Source organism: Nicotiana tabacum, chromosome 12 (genome assembly GCF_000715075.1).
Source record: "Nicotiana tabacum cultivar K326 chromosome 12, ASM71507v2, whole genome shotgun sequence".
Classification (NCBI taxonomy): domain Eukaryota; kingdom Viridiplantae; phylum Streptophyta; class Magnoliopsida; order Solanales; family Solanaceae; genus Nicotiana; species Nicotiana tabacum.
Window position 1 is genome coordinate 53,722,003 of NC_134091.1, and position 20,844 is coordinate 53,742,846.

At 38.9% G+C, this 20,844-nt stretch overlaps 1 protein-coding gene across 1 annotated transcript; it reads right to left on the reverse strand.

Annotated features, from left to right (window-relative positions):
- Positions 1 to 19,047: 19,047 nt before the first annotated feature.
- LOC142167165 (uncharacterized) lies at positions 19,048 to 19,434 on the reverse strand. The gene has a single exon (XM_075227324.1). It carries the CDS (start codon positions 19,432 to 19,434, stop codon positions 19,048 to 19,050), a length of 387 nt encoding a protein of 128 aa, XP_075083425.1.
- Between the last annotated feature and the right edge of the window lie 1,410 nt (positions 19,435 to 20,844).

Below are 20,844 nucleotides of genomic sequence, written 5' to 3' on the forward strand. Positions count from 1 at the left end.
TTTAGTAAATAAGTTTCAAATATTGTATAGGAAGGAAAAAAATTCATTCTTTGTTCATTTCTCTTGGGCTTCTAAATATAATAACGTTATCATAAATTAATTAAGTTATTGATAGCCTTAGCCAGTTAATAATTGCTTAGTAAAATAGCCACGAGAGTTTAAAAACATAATTGCCGCCTTAATTGTTAAATATATTATAATATTATTAGACTAAACATTTATGTAGTGCAAGATGAAAGAAATATTCTTATTTGGCTACATAAGGGAACTTATATTTTGCGAAAGACTATAAGAATTATACTTAGAAAGATAATAATGGTGATGATGATAGTAATAATAATAATAGTAAACAAAAAATAGTATTGAAAAATAAAAGTAATTGGTGTATTAATAACTTAGGAGCTCAAGAAAATTAATTAAAAAAAGGTGGGAGAAAATTGGATGACAACAGGGAATTGTCACCAAGCATAAGATTCAGGGAGGGCTGGGAATTCAAAGGGTAGAGTTGAAGAACAAAGCTATCGATTCAGGACTTGCTTGGAGGCTCTTTCATAATACATCCTCCCTCTGGGCAAAAACTCTGATTGCCAAGGACTGCAACAACCGACCCCCCTCCCCCTCCCCCCGCCCCAAAAAAAGCAAAATCCTCAACTTGGCAGTGCATTCTCAAAGGGTGGGAAACATGTACATAAGCCAGGAGATGGGTGGTACACAAAGGGAATAAAGTCAACTTCATAAATAACTTCTGGATCGCAAACCACCCATCAATTAGGTCCATGATTGAAGGTCCCCTCACCCCAGATGACATGTCAACCACAGTCGCTGCCATCTACAATAATGGGATTTGGGATGCCTCCTCCATCTCCCTGAACATCCCTACAAACATCAGAAACATGCTTCTAACCACTTTCATTCCCCTCATTCCTATAAAAGAGGATACGATGATCTGGGAAAATACTAGTAATGGCCTCTTCAGCACCAAATCAACTTATACCCTCATTGCCAACATAGCCCCCCAGAAAGGGACAGATAATAGCAATAGCTACTTGTGGATCTGGAAACTGAAGGGCCTCAATAAGAGCGAAGCTTGCATATGGCTCCTTTACCGTGAAAGGCTTCCAACAGGGGCATATCTCCACTATAACTCAATGTGCTGTTTATGCAATGATTCTTTTGAGACCTCTGCCCACATCTTCTTTGAGTGCCCTAATGCAAAATCATTCTAGCAATAAGTAATCTCAAAGAGCACCACTGTAGCACAAAGAAAGCCATTCAACAACACTCTTAGTTGGGATTGGGCTACCACATGGTCTCCTCTCAAAAGAAAGTCATTCAACAACACTCTTTGTTGGGAAGATTTATTCCGCTTTAGCTTCTGGCAGATCTGGATTACTAGGAACATTAACCTCTTCAACAGTAAAAAAAGATATGGTCCCTACTCCCATTGTTTTGGCAAAGGCAACTGAGTATACCATTATCTCAACAAACAAATCACCCACAAAAAAGAAAATCATCTGGGTCAAATGCACCAACCCCATCAAGAGGCCATTATAACCTCAATATTGATGGGGCAGGGAGGTGTGGGAGGAGTTTTCAGGAACTCCAGCGGAAACTAGGTCCTGGGTTTCATGGGAAACTTGCAACACACCAAAAATACACAAGTTGAACTCATTGCTATTTGTCACAACCCAAACTCCCTCCGTATAATGTCGTGACGGCACCTAGTCTCTACGACTAGGTAAGCCTAACAAATTACGAAAAATAGCAAAATGAAAGTAAAACTTGTCAACTAACAATAGTGGACAGTTGAATAACTAGTAACAATGTCGCTCGGCATGTACAATAACCAATACTCTATAAATATACAGTCTTCCCAAAATTTCTCTATACACCAGAGTCTAACAAAAGAAGTATGAAAGGTAAATGACATAGGAGAGAATAGACAGGGACTCCGAGGTCTGCGGACGCGGAAGATGTACCTTGAAGTCTCCTTACAACAGCAAGTACTCTCAGCTAGTAGCGGGGCTGATAAAAAGAACCTGAATCTGCACACAAAACATGTGCAGAAGTCGACCCGGGCCCACATCTCAGAATCGGGTAAAAGTCACAAAATCTGAACGCACGTTTGCTCCAGAGTCTAACCATATCAAATTTACTAAAATCCGACACAAATGGCCGTTCAAATCCCAAAATTCACTCTCCAAATCCATAGCCTCAAACTCCCAAATTTCACCTTAAATACACACTAACTAGGTGGAAAAATAAATGGGGAAGCAATATTATTGATGAAAAATAGGCACAAGGGACTTACCTCAAGAAATACTTTGAAAATCCTCTCAAGAAATCACCAAACCCGAGCTAAATATGTTAAAAATGAGCAAAAATCGCGAACCCTTGCATTTAAGTGTTATGTCCAGCATTTCCGCATCTGCGGACCACCAGTCGCACCTGCGGAATTTCCTCGCAGGTGTGAAAATGACTTAAGGGGTAAGGGTATGCATCTGTGATAAAGTGGCGGCACCTGTGCTCCCGCTCCTGCGGATATCTTCCGCTTCTGCGATCCTCATGCCCAGGCCTCGTCCGTTTCTGCGCTCCACCTTACGCATATGCGGCTCTGCTTCTGCGGGCCAATCTTGCACCTGCACCCACAAACCAAGCTTGACCAAACAGCACTTGCGCTCCTCCTTCCGCATGTACGAGTCCGATCCTGCGGTCTCCCACCGCAGGTGCGAAACACCAGAAAACCAGAAAACTTCAGCAATTGCCTAAGTCCAAATTCAATGCATTAAGCACCCGAAACACACCCGAGGCCCCCAGAACCTCAACCAATCATACTAACCAGTCATAAAACACCATACGAACTTAGTTGAGCCCTCGAATCATATCAAACAATGCTAAAAACATAAATCACCCCCCGATTCAAACTTAATGAACTAGAAACTTCAAATTTCTACAACTGATGACGAAACCTATCAAATCACGTCCGATTAACCCCGAATTTTGCACATAAGTTAAATTCAACATTACGGGCCTACCCAACTTCCGGAATCGGAATCCGACCCCGATATCAAAAAGTCCACTTCCGATCAAAATCTTCAAAAATTTGACTTTCGCCAATTCAAGCCTAAATCAGCTACAGACCTCCAATTTATAGTCCGAACACGCTCCTAAGTTCAAAATCACCCAACGAAGCTAACGGAACCGACAAAACTCTATTCCGGAGTCGTCTTCACAAAGTTCCAACTATGGTCAAAATCCTAAGACTTAAGCTTCCGTTTTAGGGACTAAGTATCCCAATTCACTCCGAAACCACAATAAAAATCTCCCGGCAAGTAACATAAGCAGAAAAAGATACGGGGAAAGCAGTAAATAGGGATCAGGTCTAATACACTCAAAATAACCGGCCGGGTCATTATATCCTCCCTCTCTTAAAATAATCGTTCGTTCTCGAACGAGCATAGAGATATACCTGAAGTGGTTAAAAGATGAGGATAGCGGCTGCGCATATCATGCTCGGTCTCTCAAGTCACCTCCTCGACCAGCTGACCCCTCCACTAAACCTTCACGGAAGTAATATTCTTCGACCTCAGCTTTCGAACCTGCCTGTCCAAAATAGCCACCGGCTCCTCAACAAAAGATAAATCCTTGTCCAACTAGAGTGAGCTGAAATCCAACACATGAGACGGATCGTCGTGATACTTTTGGAGCATCGAAACATGGAATACTGGATGAACTCTTGCTAGACTGGGAGGTAAGGCAAGCTCATAAGCAACCTTCCCAACATGCCGCAACACCTCAAAGGGACCAATGAACTTTGGACTCAGCTTGCCCTTCTTACCGAACCTCATAACGCCCTTCATAGGCGAAACCCGGAGCAAGACCCGCTCTCCAACTATGAATGCAACATCGCAAACCTTCCAATCTGCATAACTCTTCTGTCTGGACTGGGCTATGCAAAGTCGATCCTAAATCACCTTCACCTTATCCAGTGCATCCTGAACCAAGTCTGTACCCAATAATCTAGCTTCGCCCGGCTCGAACCAACCCACCGGAGATCGACACCGCCTACCATATAGAGCCTCATATGGTGCCATCTGGATGCTCGACTGATAACTATTGTTGTAGGAAAACTCTGTAAGTGGCAAGAACTGATCCGAAGAACCTCCAAAATCTATCATACACGCACGGAGCATATCCTCTAATATCTGAATAGTGCGCTCGGATTGTCCGTCCGTCTGAGGGTGAAATATTGTGCTCAGCTCTACTCGAGTACCCAATTCATGTTGTACGGCCCTCCAGAATCGTGATGTAAATTGCGTACCCAGGACAAAGATGATGGATACCGGTACGCCATGAAGCCTGACAATCTCGCGGATATAAATTCGAGCCAGCTGCTTGGAAGAATAGGTAGTCATCACAAGAATGAAATGAACTGACTTGGTCAGCCTATCCACAAACACCCAAACTGTATCAAACCTCCACGGAGTCCGTGGAAGCCCAACAACGAAATCCATAGTGATCCGCTCCCATTTCTATTTCGGAATCTCTAATTTCTGAAGCAATCCGCCTGGCCACTGATGCGCATACTTTACATGTTGGCAATTTAGACATCGAGCTACATATTCCACTATGTCCTTCATTCTTCTCCACCAGTAATGTTATCTCAAGTCCCGATACATCTTCGCGGCACCCGGATGAATAGAGTATCGCGAACTGTGAGCCTCCTGGAGAATTAACTCATGCAACCCATCTACATTGGGCACACATAGCCCACCCTGCATCCTTGATGCACCATCATCTCCAATAGTGACCTCCTTAGCATCACTGTGCTGAACCGTGTCCTTAAGGACAAGCAGATGGGGGTCATCATACTGACGCTCCCTGATACGATCATAAAGAGAAGACCGAGAGACCACACAAGCCAATACTCAACTCGGCTCTTAAATATCCAATTTAACAAACTGGCTGGCTAAGGCCTGAACATCTAACGCCAATGGCCTCTTTGCTATTGGTAGATATTCTAAGCTCCCAAAACTCTCTGCCCGGTGACTCAAAGCATCGACCACCACATTAGCCTTCCCCAGATGGTATAAAATGGTGATATCATAATACTTAAGTAGCTCCAACCATCTCCGTTGACGTAAGTTAAGATCCTTTTGTTTGAACAGATGCTGCAAACTCCGGTGATCGGTGTAGATCTCACAAGGGACATCGTACAAATAGTGCCGCCAAATCTTCAAGGCATGGACAATAGCTGCTAACTCAAGGTCGTGGACATGATAGTTATTTTAATGCACCTTCAGCTGTCTGGACGTGTAGGCAATCACCCTACGGTCCTGCATCAACACCGTGCCGAGACCAATCCGCGACGCATCATAATATACTATATAAGACCCCGAACTTGTAGGCAATACCAATACTGGGTTGTAGTCAAAGCTGTCTTGAGCTTCTGAAAGTTCTCCTCACACTCCTCTATCCACCTGAACGGAGCACCCTTCTGGGTCAGCCTGGTCATAGGTGCTGCAATAGATGAGAAACCCTCTACAAATCGAAAGTAATACCTCACCAAACCAAGAAAACTCCGGATCTCCGTAGCTGAGGACGGTCTGGGCCAACTCTGCACTGTTTCAACCTTCTTCGGATCCACCTTGATCCCATCACTCGATACTATATGACCCAAATTTCCACTGAGTCTAGCCAAAACTCACACTTTGAAAATTTTGCATATAACCTCTTTTCTCTCAAGGTCTGAAGCACAGTCATCAGGTGTTGCTCATGATCCTCCCGATTTCGGGAGTACACCAGAATGTCGTCAATAAACACAATGGAGAATGAGTTAAGATAGGGTCGGAACATACTGTGTATCAAGTGCATAAAAGCTGCTGGGGCGTTGGCCAGCCGAAAAGACATCACAAGGAACTCGTAGTGACCATACCGAGTCTTGAAAGCAGTCTTCGGGATATCTGGCTCCCGAATCTTTAACTGATGATAGCCTGAATGTAAGTCAATCTTGGAAAACACTCTAGCACCCTGTAGCTGATCAAATAATTCATCAATACGAGGCAATGGATTCCTATTCTTCACTGTAACTTTGTTCAGCTGGCGATAATCAATGCACATACGCATAGAACTATCATTTTTCTTCACAAATAAGATAGGAGCACCCCAAGGTGACACACTGGGATGAATGAAGCCCTTATCAAGCAACTCCTGTAGATGCTCATTCAACTCAGGAGGATCCATACGATATGAAGGAATATATATGGGCTGAGTGCCCGGCAACAAATCAATGCCAAAATAAATATCTCTGTTGGGCGGCATGCCTGAAAGATCAGCTGGAAACATATCTGAAAAGTCCCTCACTACTGGAACTAACTCAACTGTAGGGGTATCAATATTGACATCTCTCACATAAGCTAGATACGTGTCACACCCATTCTCAACCATTCGTTGAGCTTTAAGAAATGAAATAACTCTGCTGGGAGTATACTCTAAAGTACCTCTCCACTCTAATCACGGTAATCCTGGAATATCCAACATCACGGTCTTAGCATGACAATCAAGAATAGCATAATAAGGCGGCAACCAGTCTATGCCCAAGATAATATCAAAGTATACCATACTGAGCAATAATAAATCGGCTCTGGTCTCAAAACCACTAAGAGCAATCAAACACAACCGGTACACATAGTCCATAACAAGAGAATCTCCCATAGGAGTAGACACATAAACAGGGGAACTCAAAGAATCCCGAGATACGCCCAAATACAGGGTAAAATAAGAGGACACATAGGAATAAGTGGAGCCTGGATCAAATAAAACCGATGCATCTCTCTGACAGACCAGAACAATACCTGTAATGAGAGAGTCAGAAGCAACTACCTCTGTAAGAGCTGGAAGAGCATAATATCTGGCCTGGACTCCCCCTCTAGGGCGACCTCGACCTCCCCGACCTCTACCTCGAGCTGGCTGAGCAGGTAGGGCGGTAGCTAGTGCTGGAATCATAGCCTGAGGACCCGATGGAGTATGCGTGGCTGAGAAGTCTATGGAGGTGCACCCCTCCTAAGTCTCTGCGGGACATACTCTCTCAAAAACATGTCTGAGAACTGAGTCCATGTAAGTGAAGCTGCCTCAGCAGGACTACTCAACTCATAAGCATGCCACCACTGATAGGCTACTCCTCTAAGCTGAAATGTAGTAAAGGAAACCCCACTCGACTCCGCTACACCCATAGTACAGAGAATACGGGGACACTCCTCCAGAAAACCCTAGGCATCCTCTGACACCAATCCACTGAAGGTAGGAGGGTGGTACTTCTTGTACCTCTCAAGTTTGAGCTGCTCTGCCTCAGAAAGTGCTGCCCTAACCTCGGGCTGAGTTGGAGCTACCGACTGTATCGGTAAAATATTTGGAACCTGGTTGACCTGAACTCGCTGCTCTAGAGTACCGGCGACGGGAGTCTGTGCTCCTCCCTCGACCTGAGATGTGGTAGGAGCAAGTGGAATCAATCCAGCCTAAGCTAAGGTACTGAACATGCTCAGAAACTGGGCTAGAGTCTCCTGGAGGGCTGGTGCATCAACAGGTACCTCAGGTGCCTGCCCTCTAGCTGGAGCTACTAGGGTCTCCTCTGTAGCAGCTCGTGTGGGTGCTCTGGCTGCACCATGTGGACGTCCTCGGCCTCTACCCCGGTCCCGTCCTCTCGCGGCTCTAGCAGGGGGCGCGGGAGCCTGGTCATCAGATCCGCTTGTACATGTCCTTACCATCTGTAAGAGAATAGAATACAAAAGTTTAGAATTTTGAAGTCAACAAATTTCGCACGATGTCTCCGTATAATTCTTCCTAACAGTTTCATAACCTCCTAAAGATAAGTATAGACGTCTCCTTACTGATCCGCGAGACTCTAATAAATCGACTTGTGACTCATGAAACCTATGAACCTAGAGCTCTGATACCAACATGTCACGAGCCAAACTCCCTCTGTATAACGTTGTGATGGCACCTAGTCTCTATGACTAAGTAAGCCTAACAAATTGCGGAAAATAGTAAAACAAAAGTAAAACTTGGAAACTAACAGCAGTGGATAGTTGAATAACTAGTAATAATGCCGCTCGGCATGTACAATAACTAATACTCTATAAATACAGTCTTCCCAAAACCCGAAAGTTCATAAGTCACAAGTTAAAGAAGGAAACTAGTATCTCTATACACCAGAGTCTAACAAAAGAAGTAGAGAAGGTAAATGACATAGGAGATAATATAGGGGAACTCCGAGGTCTGTGGACGCGGCAGATGTACCTTGAAGTTTCCGTACAACAACAAGCACTATCAGCTAGTAGCGGGGCTGATAAGAAGCACCTGGATCTACACACAAAACATGACTAGAAGAGTAGCATGAGTACACTACAATGGTACCCAGTAAGTGCCAAGCCTAACCTCGGTCGAGTAGTGACGAGGTCAGGTCAGGCCCACTGGTAAATATATAATAAAGAATTTATAGTATAATAAGAGACTAGAATTTAACAAAGGAAACACAACAAGGCAACAGTACAACACACATGGGTAAATAGCAGGGGATCTCCCAAGATACCGTCTCATTGTCCCAAAATAAATATATAGGGAGAACTCCCGAGGTACCTCCTCGTAGTCTCAAAAGTAAATATACATGGAGAACTCCCGAGGTACCGCCTCGTAGTATCAAAAGTAAATATGCAGGGAGAACTCCCGAGGTACCGCCTCGTAGTATCAAAAGTAAATATGCAGGGAGAACTCCCGAGTAACCGCCTCGTAGTCTTAAAAGTAAATGTACAGGGAGAACTCCCAAGGAACCGCCTCGTAGTCTCAAAAGTAAATATACAGGGAGAACTCCCGAGAAACCGCCTCGTAGTCTCAAAAGTAAACACATAACTCAAATCGATAAATACAACATTTAACAGCAAGATTTCCACAGTTAATACTGATAAAGAACAAGGAAAAGCAAAAAATTAACTAGGCATGCTTCACAGAGTTCAAATAAGCAGTTAAAGCACGTAGACATGTGATATTAGACTAAACAGGATAACTACACATATTGGAATAACTCAATTAATATTGAAAACAGACCAATACTCATTTAAACGGTATAACTCAAATTAAAGGAAAAACATGTTACCACTCAGTAAAATAAATCGGGTTTTACAACAAATAGCATGTGTATGTACTCGTCACCTCGTGTACACGACGCTCATATATCACAACAGTACCAAAATTCTAAGGGGATTTCCCCCACACAAGGTTAGGCAAGCCACTTACCTCGAACCTTTCCTCGATTACCCGACTCCGAATGGCCCAAATCTAGCTAGAAACAATTACATATCATAAATACAACTATAATAGACTAATCTTATAAATGAAATCAAGACTTTAACAAAAATTCTAAAATTCGTCCTAAAAAGTCGACCCGGGTCCACGTCTCGGAATCGGGTAAAAGTCACAAAATATGAACGACCATTCACTCACGAATCTAACCATATCAAATTTACTAAAATTCGACACGAAATGGCCTTTCAAATCCCCAAAATTCACTCTCCAAATCCCTAGCCTCTAACTCTCAAATTCCACCTTAAATACATACTAACTAGGTGAGAAAATAAATGGGGAAGCAAGATTATTGATCAAAAATAAGTACAAGGGACTTACCTCAAGAAATCCCTCGAAAATTCTCTCAAGAAATCGCCAAACCCGAGCTTAAAATCTTAAAAATGAGCAAAAATCGCGAACACTTAAATTTAAGTGTTCTGTCCAGCATTTCAGCATATGCGGACCACCAGTCACACCTGCGACGCCGCACATGCAAAATTTCCCTCGCAGGTGCGGAAATGACATAAGGGGGCAGGGTCCACATCTGCGAGCAAGTGACCGCACCTGCGCTTCTGCTCCTGCGGATATTTTTTGCTTCTGCGATCCTCACGCTCCAAGCCCCGTTCGCTTCTGCGCTCCACCTTCCACAATTGCGGCTCCATTTCTGCGAGCCAATCTCGCACCTACACCCATAGACCAAGCTTGACCAAATCGCATTTGCGCTCCTCCTTCCGCACGTGCGAGTCCGCACATGCGGTCTCCCCACCGCATGTGCGAAACACCAGAAAACTTCAGCAATTGCCTAAGTCCAAATTCAATCCGTTAAGCAAACATTATATAAACGAATTAATCTTAACCAAGAATAAAGATAGTATTGAATTTTTCTTCTTCTTCTTCTTCTTCTTCTTCTTCTTCTTCTTCTTCTTCTTCTTCTTCTTCTTCTTCTTCTTCTTCTTCTTCTTCTTCTTCTTCTTCTTCTTATTATTATTATTATTATTATTATTATTATTATTATTATTATTATTATTATTATTATTATTATTATTATTATTATTATTATTATTATTATTATTATTATTATTATTATTATTATTATTATGTGTCTCCTCAAAGACAGTAGCATGAGACATATTTCCCCCATGTGCCTTTTCCTTTCAAAATCAAAAATATGAGTTTATTACTTGAATCTCATATAAGTAAAGCGAAGTAAATTTTTATAAAATAAATTACCAAACTCAATCGATGGGTCGCAAAACTGATTGAACCTCCAGTGTGCAACGAGCTACCCTTACTGGAGGCTCTGTTTGCCTTCACTTTTTCAATTTTCTGCTTCCATTCTTCGGTATTCCACTTCTCCAATAGTTGAAGCCAGACATCTTCATGCATCCATAAAGGCTTGCTCCTTCCTTTCCGAGCAACAAAATGTGTATCTTTAATCCTTTTATGAGCTCTCTTCTCGAAATTAGCATTCACCTGAATTTCATGTTGAGGCTGCCATACACACTTAGTCTGCAACTAAAACAAAAGTTAGACGAACACAATAAATATTATATAAATTATATTTATTCGTACCTTAAATTGAAGCCATATATTCACTCTGATTTGGTATGAAATCTCTCTCTAGGAATTCCACGGCTCATGAAAAAATGGATTCATAGCTTCCACAACCATATGTGTGGCCTGAAAGGATGGCAAAAACCTGCATTAAATATAAAATAAACATTTATTAAATATATGTATATCTTTATTCTAATAATTATAAATTAAAGTATAACTTACCCGTCCCCATGGCGTACGATAATCAATCAATGCAAATGATCGTACTCTACAGTCCAACCAGCATACTGTCTCCATGAAGGAGCAACTAAAGCAGTACTAGTAGATGAAGATTCAGCCGCCAGAGATCCTCCAATATCATGTCTAGAAATACTAGGAGTAGATGATGATGGAGATGATAATGGAGTGGACGATTATGGAGGCACAAAAGATGAACCATCATGCTAACTGTAATGCCCGCCTTGAGATGGAATCATTGGTGACTAGCAAGGGCACGATCATCCACCTAATCATTTTCACCTTTATATGTGAGTTAAGTCAAAATAATACACTACTATTTAGCAAGAGCATTGAATACCAAATATAATTACCCAAACAAAACAAAAAAGCTATTTAAGAAAAACATCTACATATATAGCAATTCTAAAATATTTTCAAATATAATTCAATTAAGGATCTAGAAAAATTAAAGAACTAGTCTTTTTTTGGTTAACTGGGCTATTATATATAATAAATTACCAACTAAAGAAGAACAATAACATTATTTTTAGGGGGATATGAGATCTCCCATACGCTATGATCAAGAGTGTTAATATTACAGTCCAAATTTTTTCTAGAAAAGACAATTTCTGAGATGTCTGCCCAAAAAGCTTGATTTACAAACACCGGAAGAATTGTTGTGAATCTTATGCTATCAAAAAGTCTTTGCTTTCACCCTCCTTTGCCATCAGGTCAGCTACTTTGTTTGTCTCTCTGTAGTTGTGCTTCACCACCACATATCCTAGTCATAGGATGATTGACTTGCATTCAAAAATTATTGAGTCAAATACATAGTTACCCGAGTTTAGCATTCTTATTACCTCAGTAGAGTCTGTTTTGATTTCAAGTGGTGTAAGCCCTCTTTGATAAGCAACCTGCAATACTTTTAGAATAGTGCAACGACCCGGCCGGTCGTTTTGAGTGTATTAGCCCCGATTCCTTATTTACTGCTTCTCCCGTATCTTTTTCTTCTTATGTTACTTGCCGGGAGGTTTTTATTGTGATTTTGGAGTGAATTGGGACACTTTGTCCCTAAAACGGAAGCTTAATTCTTAGGATTTTGACCATAGTTGAAAATGTGTGAAGACGACTCCGGAATGGAGTTTCATTGGTTCTGTTAGTTTCGTTGGGTAATTTTGAACTTAGGAGCATGTTCAGACTATGAATTAGAGGTTTGTAGTTGATTTATGCTGAATTAGCGAAAGTCGAATTTTTGGAGATTCTGATCGGAAGTGGACTTTTTGATATCGGGGTCGGATTTCGATTCCGAAAGTTGGAGTAGGTCCGTAATATTGAATATGACTTGTATGATTGGGGTCAATCGGATGTGGTTTGATAGGTTTCGACATCAGTTATAGAAGGTTGAAGTTTCTAGTTCATTAAGTTTGAATCGGAGGGTGATTCGTGTTTTTAGCGTTGTTTGTCAGAAACTTATCTCTCTATTTGCTATTGTTGGTGATACTATCTATGAAAAGCATGTGCGGTGAGAATTTTGCATAGATTTCAAACTTACAATACCGACCAAAAGCAATCGACTTTCCTTTGAAAGCAATAAACCTAGATTTCTCTTCGGGGCCATAGAAATTCATCTTGTCTTCCGGGTCAAACTCTATACATTCAGTTTTCCCTCTTTTCTAAGAAGACTATTTGAGGATGGACTCCATTGGATGTTTTCCTGCCCTCTTTTGGGAGATGAGAATATCTTCTTGAGAATCAATGGAATCATCCTGGGTTAATAGATGATCTGTGCTTTCTAAGGATTCTACATCAACAAGATCATCAGTTTGAAGGTTTTTCTTGAAGCGATGGCTTCTTCTGGGCATGGAGGAGGAATGAGAGGGTTTGATTTTGGCCGAGTAAAAGAGAACAGAAAGATAGAGACTGAGTTTCTTTGAGAGAATGGGAGATATGATCGAGGGGGAAGGGGTTAAAAAGGAGTTTGAATGGACGCCTCGATTCTTGGAGAGACGTGTGAAGAGTAACTGAAAAGTTGCTTTCTGCAAGCCCGCCGTCAGTTCACAATTAAAGCATGTACAGACTAATCAAATACTAAAATATTTTTTGGCAAAAATTACGAAGAATATTATAGAAAACACTTAGCACAGTTATCTGGGAATTGTACAAATACCAATTTTGTTACGAAGGAAACAAACTCTTTCTTCAAGCAACGATTTTGTAAAAATATCCGCTAAATGATTTTCAGTATTGACAAATTCTAACACAATATCACGTTTGGCAACATGATCACATATAAAATGATGCTTAATCTCAATATGCTTAGCTCTAGAATGATGCACAAAATTTTTTGATAGACAAATAACACTAGTGTTATCACACATAATAGGAATGTGGTTAAGGCGTAAATCATAATTTAATAGTTGATGCATAATCCATAGGACTTGTGTGCAACAGTTGCCTACAACTAAATATCCTGCTTCAGTAGTAAATAGGTCTACACAACTTTTTTTCTTGTTGTGCCAGATATAAGAGATTTCCCAGGTAATTGGCATGTTCCACTCGTGCTTTTCCTTTCAATTTTATCTCCTGCAAAATCTGCATCTAAAAAACCTTTAAGATCAAAGATATCTAAACTTTCGTACCATAATCCATAGTCGATTGTCCCTATTAAATATCTGATAATACGTTTAACAACAGTCAAGTGGGAATCTTTAGGAGCTGAGTGATATCATGCATATTTGTAAACACTAAACATAATATCTGGTCGACTAGCTGTAAGATAGAGTAGAGAACCAAGCATACCTCGATACATTATTTCATCGACACTCTTACCATCTTTATCTTCATCCAAGGTAGTTGACAGACTCATAGAAGTTCCTATGGCCTTTGTATTAGACATGCCATATTTTTTTATGAGCTCTTTTGTGTACTTTGTTTGACTAATGAAAAGCCCTTTTCGTACTTTCTTGATTTGAAGCCCAAGAAAGAAAGTTAATTTTCCCATCAAACTCATTTTAAATTTCCCTTTCATGATGTTTGAAAAGTCCTTGCATAAAACATGATTAGTGCTGCCAAAAATAATATCATCTACGTAGATTTATACAATTAAATTACCTTGATACGATCGTTTGATAAAAAAAGTAGTATCAATATTACCTCTGTCAAACCCATATTCGACTAAGAATGAGCTCAGCCTTTCATACCAAGCTCTAGGAGCTTGCTTTAGACCATACAGTGCTTTGGACAATTTGTAGACATGATTTGGAAAGGATTCATTTACAAATCATGGAGGTTGCTTAACAAATACTTCCTCAGAGATGAACCCATTTAAGAAAGCACTTTTCACATCCATCTGAAATAGTCTGAAACATTTGTGAGCAGCATAGGCTAATAGAATATGAATAGATTCTAACCTGGCAACATGGGTGAAGGTTTCCTCGTAATCAATTCCTTCTTGCTATGAATAGCCTTGAGAGACCAGTCTAGCTTTATTTCGTACTACTTGTCCATATTCATTCAACTTATTTCTATACACCCATTTTTTTTTCCAACAATGGATGCATTTGGTGGTTTAGGAATGAGTTCCCATACCTTATTTTTCTCAAATTGATCAAGCTTTTCCTTCATTACAGTTATCCAGCTTTTGTCCCCAATGGCCTCATCCACTTTCTTTGGTTCGAACTGGGATATGAGAACAATATTTGATGTCTTATTTAAAGATCTTCTAGTTTTTATTCCTTCCTGAGGGTCTCCAATGATGTACTTATGTGGATATCCAGTCTCACCTTTCTATTCATTTGGAACAACTGATACTGGCTTCTTTTCAATAGGATTTGACTGATCAACTGTAGAAGGTTCCTGATTGTCTATAAGACTGTTAGTCGACTGATCTTGCTGATCAGTCACCTCATCATGAGTGTTTTCACATGTATTGATAGACTTTGGAACTATGAAATTTTCCTCATCTTCAGAAAGTTTTTCATTCCTTAAGCGAGGGTTAGTGTCCACAAAAATAACAAGTATGGATTCCTCAATTGAAAGAGTATGCTTATTAAAAACTCTATATGATTTACTAGAGGGAGAGTATCCGAGAAAAATACCTTCATCGCTTTTGGGATCAAACTTACCAAGATTGTCTTTTCCATTATTGTGAATGAAGCATTTGGAGCCAAAAAGATGAAAATAACTGATGTTAGGTCTTTTACCTCTCCATAGTTCATATGGAGTCTTCTTAAGAATAGGTCCAATTAAGCATCTGTTGATGATGTGACATGTTGTTCTTACAGCTTCTTTTCAGAAGTGGCGTGGAAATAAATTTTCCACAATCATAGTTCTTGCCCTATCTTAAAAGGTTCTATTTTTGTGTTCTACCACTCCATTTTATTGCGGTGATCTTGGAGATGAAGAATTGTGAGAGATCCCTTGATCATTGCAGAAGTTCTCAAATGCTTTGCTTTCAAATTCTCCTCCATGATCACTTCTTATGGAAGATATGTAGTAACCTTTTTCCCGCTGCACCTTCTTGTAGAAGACTTCAAAGTTCCTTAATGCCTCATCTTTATGACTTAAAAAGATAGCCCAGGTAAATCTAGAAAATCATCTACTATAACAAAGGCATATTTTTACCACATATGCTAGTAGTTCTAGTTAGACCAAAAAGTTCCAATTGCAGGAGTTGAAGAGGTTTTGTAGTAGAAACACTGTTTTTAACCTTAAAAGAGGACCTGGTTTGTTTTTCTAGTTTACATGCATCACAGATTTGATCTTTTGAAAAATCTAATTTTGGAAGACCAATGACAAGATCATTTTTGGAAAGTTTATGAATAGTATGCATGTTGGCATGACCAAGTTTTCTATGCCATACCCAAGGATCATCAATCTAGAGGCTAGACAAATTTGATTACCAAGACTATCTATGTTACTGATGGTATAGACATTTTTGTTTCTGTTTATAAAAAGAATAACTTTACCTGATTCATCTTCAATAAACCAATCATACTTTTTAAAATAAACTTTATAGTCATTGTCACATAGTTGACTGATACTAAGAAGGTTGTAGCCAAGTTCATCAACCAGGTACGCCTCGTCTACATCACATGTTGAGCTGAGGGGAACTCTTCCAACTCCAATTACATTTCCTTTTGATTTGTCTCCAAAAGTGACCGTTCCTCTATCTAGTTTAGTGACAGTTTTGAACAGTTGTTTGTCACTAGTCATATGTCTGGAACACATGCTATCAAAGTACCATTTTCCTTTTGGATTCTTCTTGTAGTGTTCCTGCAAAAAAAGATTACTTATTTTTAGGCACCCAAGCCTGCTTGGGTCCTAAATAGTTAGTGTTCTGCATATTAGCTTGACTAGAGGGCTTGGGTCGCCAGATCCATCTCCTGTTATTCTTAAACCTGCAATGATTAGAGGTATGACCGAGTTTTCTGCAATAAAGGTAGGAGGGGTTATTAGAATTTTTAGAGACTTTTTCTCTTCTGATTCTAAGCCTGCAGTGGTTAGTATTGTGACTATTTCAATCAAGAGGAACTAAAGGAGGTTGAAGAAAAGTTGAAAAAGGCCTTTGTTGAGTTCTATCAGAAACTTTGCAGCCTAAATCAATACATGTTCTAAATCTAAGATACAATTTGGATTCTCTTTCTGTATCAAAGAAATGCCCATGTTATCTAAACCAAAATTAAATCAGTTAAGATGGTTCTCCTGTTTTAATGAATTTATATTCCATAAAATGACTAACTAAAGTAGGATCACAAACCTGTCCTCATGTTAGTTTTTGACTCTGAGAAAAGGTAGAAAAAAGAAATAGCAACACACAATATCATCTATAGGGAAATCTGCAATCCAATAAGTAAAAACTTGCAGAAAATTGATCTCAAATCATCTTAAATCTTGTAAAAAGAAATTGATTCGCATTTGAAATTCAGTTCCGAGATCCACAAAGAGTCCACTCAAATAATAAGCTCAAGACATGAATATATTGAATCAAGTATAATAGAATTCACTACGATTGGCTAAACTTCTTTAGCATTAATGAATTTAAATTCAGTTCTGGGATCCATATTGTCTTCTTTTATTCGCTTAATAACTGTAAATATATCCAAAACTCATTCAAATCTATTGACAAGAATTCCATACGGTAAAGGTGCTCTAACTTTTGCAGTTGATATAAGATATGTGCAGAAGGGAGTGAACTTATTTTGATATTTTTCTATGTCATCCTCGTACAAAGCAGCAATAACTTGTTCTTCCTGCAGTTGTTATTGTAATCAGTTAAATAGTCTACAACATTTAACTGAATATATTTTATTTTTCTATTATGTATAAATCCAATTGCACAACTCAAAATAAAGTGCCAAATCACAATTTTTTTTCAATATCAAGATAACTTTATTTTCTTCATTTCATCTAAAAGGACAAATTTTGTCTTCTTTAATATTTTATGTAATATTTACTATAGAAAAAATGAGAGTATTTATATAATATTGGAATAGCAACTACGCATTGTAGCGGCTAGATTACCGTCTCATCTTGCACAATCACAATTTAAATCTGGTTCACCCATCCTTACTCTGCCTTGCTCTAGCTTTCTGAATAACCTGGACCTTACAGGTCCACTCGCTAGTTTATGGAGTTATGTCACTAATATTAAGTCTATAGTCCATACTTTGTAGTAGTCACTGCCAGGAAGGAAAAGAGTAAAAGAAGATTTGATTACTATACTGAATAGTAAACATGTAAAGAATTATAAAACAGAAAAAGAGCAAAGCAATACTTGGTTGCGCTTTATCAACTTTTCAAAATAGCTTTTTGAATGATTTCATCGTAAACTACATTATATATAGAGTGGTCATCATGGTTAGAAGCTATTGGTGGTCGGATTAGCATTTTCACACAATTTGAGCTCTTTCCTCTTGATAAAGCAACATAAAGTTGACTATGCGAAAAAACAGGTTCTCGCAAATAAATTCCAATAAAGTCTAATATTTGACCTTGTGCTTTGTTTATATTCATACCAAAACATAACCGTATAGGAAATTGGATCCTCTTAAACGGAATAGGAAATTTTTCATCTTGAGATGATAATAATGGCATTCTTAGTATAAACACATTCGTATCTTTAAAATCACCTGATTAAATTTTAGCACTTATAACATGTGTTTTAAAGTCGCAGCAAGTCAACCGTGTACCATTACATAAGACCTCACATGGATTTAGATTTCTTAATAATATAATCGGACAATTCTCTTTCAAAGATAAATTATACGGTGGCAAACCAGCAGGATTAAAAGTATGTAATAGGTCCTCAAATTGTGCCTGGTCATTAGGTTCATTGGTTTCATCAATACCGACAAATGTTTTTAGTGTCCCTTGAAATTGATCTATAAGCATATCGTTCATTTCATTGAAAAAATCATTTTTCATTGTCAGAATAACGCGAGAACTTGAGTAAGACGATGTTGAAAAGAATGTGTTCATATTTGGGTATGTGACTGTGAATAATTTTTCTAATGATTCTCTTTCAGTGGTAAATGGAATAGTTAAAGTATCTGGTATGTCAATTTTATTTTTATAGTTTGTTTTTTCTTGTCCATTTCCAATTCTCATTAAATAATCACAGAATGGAGGATCTTCCTTTGCTCTCATATTTTCAGATAATGGCAATCTTTCAAGTTCTTTCCAAATATTAGAGTATAATAAACTTTCATTAATAAAATCTTCTTTCTTCCCATTACGAACAACAAGAAGTGTTTGTCTGAAGTCACCTCCAAACACCACTACTTTTCCACCAAAAAGTATATTTGCATCCATAAGGCCTTTCAAGAGCAAATCAAAAGCCTGAATTGTTCTTTTATTTGCCATAGACACTTCATCCCATACAATCAATTTTGCTTCTCGAATTAAGCATGCAAGTGGGCTTTGTTTGCTAATGTTTCAACTGAAATTATCATCAATATTTATTGGGATTTTGAACCGTGAATGTGCAGTTCGTCCACCAGGAAGAATGGAAGCTGCTACATCAGAAGTAGCCATTGCCAATGCTATATATCTTTTAGACTGTATAGTTGCAAGTAAAGCACGATATAAGAATGTTTTTCCTATTCCTCCTGGACCATCAATGAAAAATGCTCCTGCTCTATATGAGAATATTCTTTCAATAATTGTATTATAGGCTTTAAGTTGGTCTTTATTTAACTTCTTGTATAATGATATGTCTTGTTCACTGAAAATAATCATCCTCTCAAAATGAACTTCCTTTGCAATTGTTGAAGGCCTGATTGTTTCTTGAACAATTTTGTATTCATTTATGTCAGCATCCATAGAATACAATATATCATTAATATGGTTCAAAATTTAAAACCGGATCTCATTTCTTCCAATGTTGGCTAGTAGCTTATGATCTTTAGACATTGGTTTCTCAAATTGTTCCCACAATTCTCTTGGGTTCACAGGATTACAATATACTAATAATGTAGCGAACAAGCGTCTTAAACTGTGTGGAATTTGATAACTTGTTGCTTCTGACATGCATTCAATCAAATTGTTATCACATTGTAACATTCCTCGTTTTTCAACAGATTTTCTAAAGGTATTACATGGTTCTCCATTGACATATCATAAATCTTTATAAGATTTTGGACCTCTAACGTTCATTAATAACAACATGAGATAGTACCACTCGCCTTTTGTCGGATGACATGTCACAACACGACCAATAATACATCCTTTTTGTCGGCACGTCCAGCTTCGACCCTTAGCACAGCATACAAAATATTCAGGAAATTCCTGATACAACTTTAGTTCTTTAGCATCCTTGTCTGTTCTATTCATATAAAAGAATTTTGTTAGCATAGTTCGTTTATTCATTGGGTTATTTACAATAGTACGTATATCTGCACTGCTTTTAAATGAAATAAAAATTATTGTCCTTCAAGATGAATCTGAATAGAACATACACTTGGCGACATTTCACTAATAGAAAAACCAAACAAGTGCCATGTAGCTTCCGATGCGACACCTGTCACGACCCAAAATCTGCTATAAGTCATGATTGAGCCTAACGCCGCCGTCAGGCAAGCCAACGGTGATCGATCAACTTAATTACTCATTTTTATTACTTTGAAATCATAATTTCCATTAATTAAATAGTATGAGATAGAATTTATAGGGTAAAATGATAATAATTATGTGAACAACCATACCAACCATCCAGTAGAAGCCCCCAAAATCCGGTGTCACAAGTGCATGAGCATCAACTAGGAAATATAATAAAATATAACATATGTCTGAAATACAAGTTAGACAGAAGATTACAAATAACGCAGATGGAGACTCTATATGCTGCGGATCATAATATGGAATGCCGCTCATGGTAAAGTCCCTGCAATAGCTACGCCATTGCGCCCAAAAGACCACCAGACATATATGTACCTGCATAATAAGTGTAGCAAGTGCAATATGAGTACGTAAATCAACGCGTACCCAGTAAGTATCTAGCCTAACCCCAGAGAAGTAGTGACTGGGGTCGACATCGATGCTTACTAGTGGTCCAATAAATCAAATACAGTAAGAAGTAAACAGATGTGAGGCAACATAAATAAACGAAATAACAAGTATAAATACGTGGTATAATCCTCCTCTCAACAATAAACTCACGCTCTCAGTTAGTAGTTACCACCTCAATCGGAGTATATATATAATAGATCTCACCAGATAGGTCATCACAGTTCA

Bases quoted from the DNA above. Each gene is read 5' to 3' on its own strand.
- LOC142167165 (XM_075227324.1), bottom strand. From the start codon at position 19,434: ATGGATGCTGACATAAATGAATACAAAATTGTTCAAGAAACAATCAGG.